Source organism: Gorilla gorilla, chromosome 16 (assembly GCF_029281585.2).
Source record: "Gorilla gorilla gorilla isolate KB3781 chromosome 16, NHGRI_mGorGor1-v2.1_pri, whole genome shotgun sequence".
Lineage (NCBI taxonomy): Eukaryota > Metazoa > Chordata > Mammalia > Primates > Hominidae > Gorilla > Gorilla gorilla.
In genome coordinates this window covers 79,390,616-79,402,288 of record NC_073240.2, presented here as the reverse complement: position 1 = coordinate 79,402,288, position 11,673 = coordinate 79,390,616, and the positions used below count along the sequence as shown (strand labels likewise).

Genomic DNA, 11,673 nt, shown 5'->3' with positions numbered 1-11,673 from the left:
TGAGACAGGGTCTCACTCTGTCACTCAGGAGTGCAGTGGCGTGATCTCAGCCCACTGCAACCTCCGCCTCCCGGGGCAAGGGATCCACCCACCTCAGCCTCCCGAGTAGCTGGGACTACAGGTGCGCATCACCACGTCCGGCTAATTTTTTGTAGAGACGGGTTTCGCCATGTTTCCCAGGCTGGTCTTGAACTCCTGGGTTAAGCAATCCTCCCACCTCAGCCTGGCAAAGTGTTGGGATTAGGGGCGTGAACCACTGCACCCGGTCTAAGCCTCTTAACACATGTTGTCAAATCATGTTTTCCTCTCAATAATGCCAACATTGGATTTTAAACATTTACAACATTTACAACATTTTAAAAAGTTCCACCAATGTAAGACAAGATGCGTTGTCATTTTTTTTTTTTTTTTTGAGACGGAGTCTTGCTCTGTCGCCCAGCCTGGAGTACAACGGTGTGGTCTCAGCTCACTGCAACCACCGCCTCCTGGGTTCAAGCGATTCTCCCGCCTCAGCCTCCCGAGTAGCTGGGACTACAGGCACATGCCACCATACCCAGCTAATTTTTGTATTTTTAGTAGACACGGGGTTTCACTATGTTGGCCAGGCTGGTCTCGAACTGACCTCGTGATCCGCCCGCCTTGGCATCCCAAAGTGCTGGGATTACAGGCGTGAGCCACCGTGTCCGGCCAGATATGTCATTTTAAGCGGGGCATTGTGTTGCATGTCTATAGTCCCAGCTACTCCAGGACGCTTGGGCAGGAAAAGTGCTTGAGCTCAGGAGTTCGAGGTCAGCCTGGGCCACATAGTGAGACCCGTTTCTAGGGGGGAAAAAATGTCATGTCATTGTATTAACGTTTCTTCAGTTGGCTACTGGAGCACTTTTAAGTAGTGGCTCTCAAACATAGCTCAGTGGCTGGTCATGGTGGCTCATGCCTGTAATCCCAGCAGTCTGGGAGGCTGAGGTGGGAGGACTGATTGAGGCCAGGCGTTCAAGACCAGCCTGGGCAACACAGTGAGACCCCCACCTCTATTTTTATAATTTTTTTAAAAAAGAGCTCAGCGATTAAAAAAAAAAAAAACTGGAGTGAAACAAAATGAACAATTTGCAGTGAGATTATGGACATGATTTTACATTATAAAACAATGTCTCATAAAACAATATCCCAGCAGTTTTATGATACTTCCTTTATATATTACAAGTTGTTTAAAATGCTCAAAATTGGCTTTAGTCTCCACAGTGGGCTACAGCTAAAGCAGCACTTAGAGGAAAATTTAAATATTTACATTTACATTGGAGGAAAAGTGTTACAAAGCTGGGGGAAAGGAGGAAATTAAATAAGTAACAGAAAGGAAATACTTCAGAGCAGAAACCAATAAAACAAAACAAACCAGGCACGGTGGCTCATGCCTGTAATCCCAGCACTTTGGGAGGCCCCGGTGGGCGGATCACAAGGTCAGGAGTTTGAGACCACCCTGGCCAACATGGTGAAACCCCGTCTCTACTAAAAATACAAAACAAATTAGCCGGACATGGTGGCGCATGCCTGTAATCCCAGCTACTCGGGAGGCTGAGGCAGGAGAATCGCTTGAACCCAGGAGGTGGAGGTTGCAGTGAGCTGAGATCGCACCATTGCACTCCAGCCTGGGCAACAGAGCCAGATTCCGTCTCAAAAAAAAAAAAAAAAAAATCCAAAACCAAAACCAAACAAAAAACCAGAAAACAATGGAGAAAATAATGTAAAAAAATTGGCTCTTTAAAAAATTAACTCAATTTCTAACCCTTTAGAAAGACTAATCAAGGAAAAAAAACACAAATTACCAATATTGGTAATAAAAAGGGACCCTGCCACAGATCATATAGATATTGATAGGGAAATACTGAAAAAAATGCTTAAAATTCAGTGCTAACACCACATAAACACAAAATTCACAGTGACAACACACTTATTTAAAAGACAGGGTCTTGCTGTCACCCAGGCTGGAGTGCAGTGGCATAAATCATAGCTCACTGCAGCCTCAACCTAGGCTCAAGTGATCCTCCTGCCTCAGCCTCCCAAGTAGCTGGGACTACAGGTGCACACCACCACACCAAGCTAATTATTATTATTTTTTAAGAAACAGGGTCTTGCTATGTTGCCCAGGGTGGGGTCAAATTCCTGACTTCAAGTGATCCTCCTGCCTCCTGCCTTGGCCTCCCAAAGTGTGAACCACCTCGCCTGGCCACACTTGTCATTATACCAGCAAATTTCGTGAGAATTACATATGCATCTGCTTTTGCAATAAATGCATTTTTCAAGTATAGAACACAGGTTTACAACATACATCAAATCAAAATGGTAAATCTGAAGCTACTTTGTAATTAAAAAGCAACATTAGCATCAAGTGAAAACTGTAAACCAACTAAATGCTACACTGATGAAGCTCTTAAGTTTCCTCCTAGACTGCATATTCAAACTATCAGCTTGTGCCTATGTTGGTATTAGCCTTTAGGTAATGCACCCTTCTTAGAATACTAAATTGGAATCCTTAGAAAATTCTAATAAAGTGCCAATTACGGTTTATGATTACTGAATTCTAAGAAATAAACCTTACTCTTTTAGATTGCTAATAATAGTGGGAAGAAAGGATATGTCTTTTTGGATGAGTGTCCCCACCCAAATCTCATGTCAGATTGTAATCCCCAGTGTTGGAGGTGGGGCCTGGTGGGAGGTGACTGGATTATGGGGGTGGTTTCTTATGGTTTAACACCATCCCCCTTGGTGTTGTCCCAATAGTGAGTTCTCCTGAGATCTAGTTGTTTAAAAGTGTGTGGCACCTCCCCTGTCTCTCTGTTCCTCCTGCTCTGGCCACGTGAAGTGCTTGCTCCCACTTAATCTTCCACCTTGATTGTAAGTTTCCTGAGGCCTCCCCAGAAGCCAAGCAGATACCAGCATCATGCTTCCTGTACATCCTGCAGAACCATGAGCCAATTAAACCTCTTTTTAAAATAAATTACCCAGTCTCAGGCATTTCTTTATACCAATGCGAGAACAAACAAATACACCTGGGATCCTGGCTCCCAGCTTCCGATGACTTGTTTCATGAACACTAATGAACAGGCAGCACAGGGAGCAGGCATCCTCAGCTGCTCCTGGATGGCATCTGGATGGCAGCACATTTCATTTTTGCTTTTTTTTTTTGAGACAGAGTCTCACTGTTTCGCCCAGGCTGGAGTGCAGTGGCGTGAACTCTGCTCACTGCAAACTCTGCCTCCCGGGTTTATGCTATCCTCCTGCCTCAGCCTCCCAAGTAGCTGGGACTACAGGCGCCTGCCATCATGCCCGGCTAATTTTTTTGTATTTTTAGTACAGACAGGGTTTCACTGTGTTGGCCAGGATGGTCTCGATCTCCTGACCTCGTGATCCGCCTGCCTCGGCCTCCCAAAGTGCTGGGATTACAGGCATGAGCCACCGTGCCCAGCCGGATGGCAGCATATTTTTTACATCATGTTGTTTTATTTTCAACTACTACAAAATAGAACAAGAATCAAATGTGATAATACAATTTTCTTTATTAAAAATAATTTACAGCATCAGTAACATATACACAATTGTCATCAACTGAACTTTGCCTCCAATATATTTCTATACAATACTTAACATTATTGAACTTAAAACTGTTACACTGTTTTGTTGGCTTTAAATAGACAATGATTTTTGTCTATTACTTAGTGATAGACAAAGTGATTACTTTGTTACTTAAGTGAGATATATGGTTTCATAGCCACATATTATGTGTAAAATTGATAGAAACATCAGCAATATCACTCTTTAGGGGAAAAAACACTGAAAAAGCCAAAGTCCACCCTCTTCTTCTCTCTTATTACTCCAACCAAACTAAGATAGGATAAACATCCAGTATCTTAGTATCTCCTCCTAAACCTAAAGACAAAAGAAAGGTGTCTTCTATTCAACCACAGAAAAATGTCAAATAATTTCTTTTCATCCTCTCACTCATCACTGTGAAAGCAAATGCACACAACCTTGTTACCATATATGCAGGCAACTATGATTCTGATTTAGGTCCTAGCTTTACTTTCCTTTAGTACAACTGTTGTTTGATTACCAACGAAAAACTAAGCAATCTGGCTAGAGGGATACTAGTACCTTCTTTCAAATGTCAGCATGGAGATAAAACAAAATAGTGATAACTGTCATCTTAGAAACTTTTTAGACATAATAATGGCAATTCAGTGGCTGGATGACATTTCCATTGATTCCATTGTATAAGAGTAGCAAAACCCCAAAATATGAAAATGGCAATGATATGTAGCATAATGTTTTTAAAGTATAAAAAAAAACCTGCTGTTGGTAATGACCTTTGAAATTGTACTTTAAGCTTACAACACTGATTTGCTTTTCTTGTGTGTCTGACATTACACTTCCTTTTTTTTTTTTTTTTTTTTTTGGTAACACAAAATTACCCAAGGTATAGTCAACAAAGAAGACACAGACAATAAAAAGTAACAGATGCCACATTTTGCAAACACAGCATTTGGCTAGAGGCAGAATTATAAGGTATACATATTAAAACATACATCCAAGACTCTCCTCCTCAATTTGAAACCATGTTTATCAAGTTTTTACTTCATTGTATATAAGCCAAAAAATTAAGACAACCTTGATTTGTTCCTAAAATACAAGATTTGCTTGTATTATTACTGGACCAGGTAGACTGGATATGTGAATGTTTAATTCATAGTTAGCTAGCTTTACCATCATCTCCTGAATCAGCTGCTGAGGATGCCTGTGCCTCTGCCCATAACTATATATAGAGTATGCTTTCAAAACAATATAGGCCGGGTGTGGTGGCTCACACCTGTAATCCCAGCACTTGTGGAGGCCAAGGAGGGTGGATCACGAGGTCAAGAGATTCAGATCATCTGGCCAACATGGTGAAACCCCATCTCTACTAAAACTACAAAAATTAGCTGGGCGTGGTGGTGCATGCTTGTAGTCCCAGCTACTCAGGAGGCTGAGGCAGGAGAATCCCTTGAACCCGGGAGGCGGAGGTTGCAGTGAGCCAAGATCGCGCCATTGCACTCCAGCCCAGCCACAGGGCAAGACTCCGTCTCAAAAAACAAAACAAAACAAAATAGATTTGTTTCCCCCTGCACAATCTGGAATTACCATTTCTTCAGAGCACATACAGGCATTTCATCTTTCAACCTGTAATTTCTCCTAACTCATGTTTTCATGTAAATTAAAAACACATGCACTAACAAATAAATATACAGCATATATCAAGAACACAATATAATTTGAAAGTGTCGAAGAAAATACTTATACAAAATTTAAATAAAGAAATCATTTTGTCGAACTCTAGTCCATCTTATTGTCTAAACACATATTTGCAAAATATTTTCAAAAGATTGTATGATTATGTGCAAAGTTCTTAGTGGTCTTCATCCACTGGTTTGGTAGTTTCAGCATTTTGCTTAAAACAAGTAATTCTTTATGCAATGTGAACTAATTCTGAATTGCAGTAACTAACTAGGTCATAGAAAGATATCTATGTGAAAAAAAATCATTACAATTAACCTTTAGCCTGCTAGATTTAGTTTCTTAATTAAAAAAACGGTATAGAACCTTCTATAATTAATTTTCCAACCTTTTTTAAAAAAATTACCAAACATCTTGTTGACAGAACATTTGATGTGATGGGCAGACATGCATATTGAGGATATATAGTACTCAGCAACAACTTAAGTGTTTTATCCTTACGGTCAGCTTTGGTTAAAACAGTAACATAACAAAATTAATAGAATCATGCATCGCAGGTGATAAATGATTCAAAATGACAGGAAATCAATTTAATTAAGAAATAGCAACACTTAAAAAATGCATAGGGTTGAGCACCCGTATTATTGAGGGTGGATAATTTAAATGTATAGAAGAAATCAGTTCAGAGTTTAATGATTGAATAACATTCTCTTTAGCAACTATGAGTGTGAAATTTTGGTTAATGATACCGAAAATATTAGGTTATAGGAAGTTACAGTATTACATAAGGTGAGCAAAATAATCTAATCCAATTAATATAATGCCATCTGGGGGCTTGCCAGACAGTCACAGTGGCAAACTGCTGAAACATGAAAAGGCTGCATCATATGTGATACATATTCCCACTGCTAATACATGGTGCCACACAATCAGTTGTATCCTGCCATGGTCCATCTTCATATGTGGAGGGAACCTTGGCTGGATTGGACAGAATGATTGTGACCTGGGGCAGGTTCTATCCCTTGCAGTTAGACTAAGGATAAACCTGGTTATATGACAAACTAAGAATGCCAAATGTGTCCAGCTCAATTCTGAAGCGGAATTAATATACTTAAAAGGTCCATTTATAAATGAGATTCCAATGACCACAATTTTAGAGTCTAATCTGGCTTCTTATATTTCAATCTGCTACTCTTAAACCAACAAACAGTAGTACACAGTTTTATTGGTGCAAAACTAAACAAATCCAGGAAGGTTATTCATATAAGAATCTTCAACACAAATTCTGCCTTTATTTACAAAATGGTCTGATAAAATATCGCCCCCCCATACTTACAGGTCTCTTCCACAACACACTTCACACGTTGATTTTAGCAATATTAATAGCACCATTCGTGTATTATTTAAAATCAAGATTTCATTTCAGTTACTATGTTGATTCATCATCATTTACATCCATGGATGAGATAAGTGAGTATACTGGGACTATCTGCTGCTCCATGGTAAGGATTCCTGGGTCCAGCACAAAAGGCTTTGCAGTTACCAGTTATGAAAGGTATCTATGGTAAGTAGATACTATGAGAATTTTCGTGCCACAAAGTTTAATAATCCTCCATGTTTGTATAATGTTATTTCCACATCATCTTCAAACGAAGCAATCACGCTGAATACTTTTCCAGTGCTTGTCTTGAAAGGAGCAAAAACATCTCATGTGAGCAAGTAAATCTTCCAGGTGCTACTTGATGGTTAAGACCATTTGTCTTCATATTTAATGACTATACTTGCCACAGATTCTGTCTGATTTATCCTGGTTCTAATTTCTTATATTCTGATTGCCTGAAACTTTGCTGCTGCTTGAAAAACACCTGAGATACCTGACCATGGGCTTCATAGCTAAGTAGAAAAACAGCTGCATTTAGATTTTGACTTATTAATTGGGGAAGTTATACTCACTACTCATATTCATTTTACACCAAATATTGATTGCATGTAATCAATAACTCCTACTCTTTCCCCTTTTTTCTTAGTTGTAAAGTCTGTTTTGCTCTAACTTTGAACGTTCAACTTTGCTCTCTCTTTGGAGTGGTATGTATGCCTCGGTTAAAATTAGATCAGGACAGCAAAAAAATGACCACCATGAAAAGAAAGCTGGCACTTGTTAAGTGGAAGTCAAGATTCCCCTTCATGTGTTCTTTTTTTCTGGTATAAGCACCCAGTTCTTTCCACTTTTCCTCAGAGAACATGAACTATTAACATAGCTAGATCTAAGTATGGAAGAGAGAGTCATCTTAAATGGCAACTTAACATTCATTAAGTGACATTAGTATATAATTTACAGCAATTGATTCTTATTCAATAATTCATAAACATTTGAGTGCATAATCATATATTTGAAAAATTTAGAGATACCTGTATATTCAATGTAATTCCAGGAGACAGTTCTTCAGGAAATGTTAAAGAAAATGTTTCTCTACCGGAGAGGCCCAAGGAATCTGCATTTTCTCCTGGAAGGAACTGAAGTGGAGCTATGCCAATTCCAATCAAATGATCTTTGTGTATTTTTTCATAACTTTCGGCCAAAACAGCTTTCACACCCTGTAATAAATGTGCATTTTATTCCCTCTAATCACTTCTGAAAGTTATTTATTGAGCATTTAAAGGGGGCAAAAATCTACTTTGGCCTTTCTCTAAATACTTTTAGTCTAATACCTCATACTGAATCAATATTTTATCAAAGTATTTACAGAACCTTCTTACAGATTATTTTTCTGAATTTTTATGGAGCTCTCTAAATTATTCGGATCCCTTTCTGCTGCTCTAGGGTTAAGTACTGCCGCTGCCTACCACATCATAAGAGCTCTATAAATGGGCCGGCTCCCTTGACCCCAAAGTAGGGCTCAGAAGGATTTCTATTTAAACATGCCAGATCTAACATATGTCTTCAACACTCTTGAAATGCCACTAAAATAAAGGAATAAAGAAGGTATATAGGGCCAGGCGCAGTGGCTTATATGCTTATAATCCCAGTACTTTGGAGGCTGAGGCAGAAGGATTATTTGAGGCTGGGAGTTTGAGACCAGCCTGGGCAATATAGTGAGACCCTGTCTCTACAAAAAATAAAAATAAAAAATACAATAAAAAGTAACAAGAATAGGCTGGATGCAGTGGCTCACACCTGTAATGCCAGCACTATGGGAGGCCGAGGTGGGCAGATCACTTGAAGCCAGGAGTTTGCGACCAGCCTGGCCAACATGGCGAAACTCCATCTCTATCTAAAAACAGAAAAATTAGCTGGACACGGTGGTGCACACCTGTAATCTCAGCTACTATGGAGGCTGAGGCAGGAAAGTCACTTGAGGTTGTAAGTGGAGGTTGCAGGGAGCTGAGATCATGCCACTGCATTCCAGCCTGGGCGACAGAGTGAGACCCTGTCTCCAAAAAATACAAATAAGTAACAACAATAATGAAGAGGGTATAAGCCCATAGCAACAAAGGGAATAGGATGAGAGAATTCTATGAATATTTAGAAAACAGAGATAGGTAACTGATTTAGAAGACAATGCTGAAACCGCAGAATGATAAAATGAAATTAGAGAGTGATACCAGTAAGGTCTGAGTTAATGTGCAACACAAGACCCAGGAAAAGGATTGAGATTCAGAGGCATGAGGTTCTCAGAATACTCGTGGATACAGGTTACAAGGCCATACAAAGCAGTAAGATCCAGCTCAATCCCCACTCCACAAGAGTAGAGGTTTATTCTCTGGAAAAAATGAGCCAAAGGCTCTAGACTTGTGTTTTTCAACTTTTTTCTCCACTGTCTACCTAAGGAGTCTTTTAAGACTTTTTTCCCCCAAATTGTGTCTTCCTGTTCACCTCCCTTCTCTCCAAAATTTTAGTACCACTAAGATGCCGTGTATCTTCTAATGTACTCTTATTTATCTGTACTTTATGTGCAAAAAGTAGAATTTTTTTTACCACCTGAGGACCAATTTTTGTTCTTTTTTACTCATTTTTTACAAATTTTTACTCATTTTTTGTTATAGCAGAAATAAGGAAGATAATACATTCTCTAAACTGACAAACACTGGGCACAGGGGCTTGAGAATACCAGATTGAAAACAGGGGACTAAGTAGATGTCTACATACTGAACCAGTCTCTTTCCTTCAAGAAACTGAATGGCCTCAGAGAAAATACAGATAATGACATATAGAATCGCTTAATGAAAAAGGTAGCTTATCACCCAGTCACCTATAGTAAGGCCCAGTAACTGACACAACCCAGCCCCCATCCATGGCTTGTAATCAGTTTTTTAATGTCTAACAAATGGAGGGCCAAGCATCACCTGCCATATAAGGAAAGCTTCCAACATCAAAAACAAACACTAAAACAATTTCCAGGATAAAAATAACCTATACCTATCATTAATACTCATAATAATACTTATAATTAGTATCTTAGAAGGATGAGATTTTATTTTATTCCCATAGCCCCTCAGAGTATTTACATTTTAAAGGAGATATTAAAGATTAAAATAAGAATGAGGCCTGCATGGTATCTGTGTTTCAGCCAGCCTTTTTACAGCTACAATTGTAAAGAGAAGCATTTGTGAGTATGAAATGGCAAAAAGCACATGTCACATGACTATTCCCCCCCAGCAGATGGCCTATTTGCTCTGCAACAAGAAAACAGTCTCAGGAGAAATGTCCTCCTGGCAGACAGCCAGGCACCACAATATCCTATTTAGGGGGAAAAAAGGTGAAACTTGGCCCACTACTTCTGAGTCTTTTACCCACTGATGGGGCAAATCGGAGAAAATTAAATCAAAAGGAGGCAAGTAAAATTAACAGTGGGGGCCGGGCACATGGCTCAAGCCTGTAATCCCAGCACCCTGGGAGGCCACAGCAGGAGGATCACTTGAGCCCAGGAGTTCAAGATCAGCCTCAGCAAAATAGAGAGATCCGATCTCTACAAATAATACAAAAATTGGCCAGGTGTGGTAACTTATGGCGTAGTCCCAGCTACTTGGGAGGCTGAGGCAGGAGAACTGATTGCACCTGGGAGGTCATGGCTGCAGCAAGCAGTGATTGCGCCACTGCACTCCAGTCTGGGTGACAAGGACATGGTCTCAAAACCAAAAAACCAAAAAAAATGATCAATAGGTATAAATAATTATAAAACAATAGTTTAAAACAGAATTTCCTTTCCCTCTATTATACTGACTTCTTCACATAAGACTGATGTAGGTTTTACCAAACTCAGAGTATTAAAATGATACTAACTAGATGAGTACAAAATATTACCAAAGATCACTGAAACAAACAAACAAAACCCTCTATACCTATAAGGTTCAAATAACTATAAAAAATCCAGATAAACTTTGACAGGATGTTACTGACAAAAGGGAACAGTTAAAACTCTTTGAAGCTTAAGATGATAAATTTTAAGATTCAATACCAGCAAATACGGTCCTTTGGCAGCCCAGTCTCTGGAGTTTCCTGAACCATATTTCTTTCCTGCTAAAATAATCAGTGGGATACCTTCTTTCTGGTACAGCTCTGCAGCCTCAAATACATCTAGCTGTAGATTAAAACAAACACAAAATTCTTTAATACAAATTTTGATCCAGTTATAAATTGTCTAAATACTTTGTGTGCATTCTCACCGTCTGTCCTGATGGAAAATGAATTGTTTTAGGAGCTGGTTTTCCAATAAACTTATTAAAAAGCTTGATATTTGCAAAAGTGCCTCTTGTCATTACAGCATCATTACCTCTTCGAGCTCCGTAAGAGTTGAATTCACGAGGGGTAAGGCTACAAGAAAGTAATGAAAGTCAGTTTTCATTACATGTGGAAAATAATCACATACTATTGAGTTGCAAGACCTATTGAAAAATTTTTTTATCACAGAAAATTTCAAACACAAAGAAAACAAAACCATGAATGTCCATGCGCCTATCACCAAGCTATAACTTAACAGATGCTTGGTTTCTTCTATAGTCAACCCCATTAGATTATTTTGAAGCAAAACTGAGATATATTTTAACAGCATACTTTTCAGTACATTTCACTAAAAGATGTAGACTCTTAAAAAAAAATCTTTACACCAAAAAAAAAAAATCACAATAATTTCTTAACATCAGATAGTCAATATTGCCACTGATTATTTCCAAACTACTTTAAGTTGGTTTGTTCAAATCAGGATCCAAATGCAGTTCATAAATGTGTTCAGTTGATCTCAAGTGTTTTAATCTACAGTTGACCTTTAAACAAGAATTTGAGTTGTGTGGGTCCACTTATACATCGATTTTTTTTCAACCAAACACTGACAGAAAATATATTATTCACAGGATGCAGAAAACTGCAAATACGACTTTTCATATATGTGGCTTCTGCAAGGCTGACTGTAGGAA

The 11,673-nt window shown here is 38.9% G+C and overlaps 1 protein-coding gene across 2 annotated transcripts in view; it reads right to left on the bottom strand.

The window, feature by feature from the left end:
* Positions 1 to 3,533: 3,533 nt before the first annotated feature.
* The window catches only part of IREB2 (iron responsive element binding protein 2), a 61,444-nt gene continuing 53,304 nt past the window's right edge, over positions 3,534 to 11,673 (bottom strand). For both annotated transcript variants that reach the window (XM_004056602.5, XM_019011122.4), the window contains exons 19-22: positions 10,927 to 11,074; positions 10,719 to 10,841; positions 7,672 to 7,857; positions 3,534 to 6,948 (exon numbers count right to left, since the gene is read on the bottom strand). In XM_004056602.5, the coding sequence (XP_004056650.5) occupies positions 6,838 to 6,948; positions 7,672 to 7,857; positions 10,719 to 10,841; positions 10,927 to 11,074 (568 nt within the window). In that variant the 3' untranslated portion in view covers positions 3,534 to 6,837. The remainder of the gene's footprint in view (positions 6,949 to 7,671; positions 7,858 to 10,718; positions 10,842 to 10,926; positions 11,075 to 11,673) is intronic.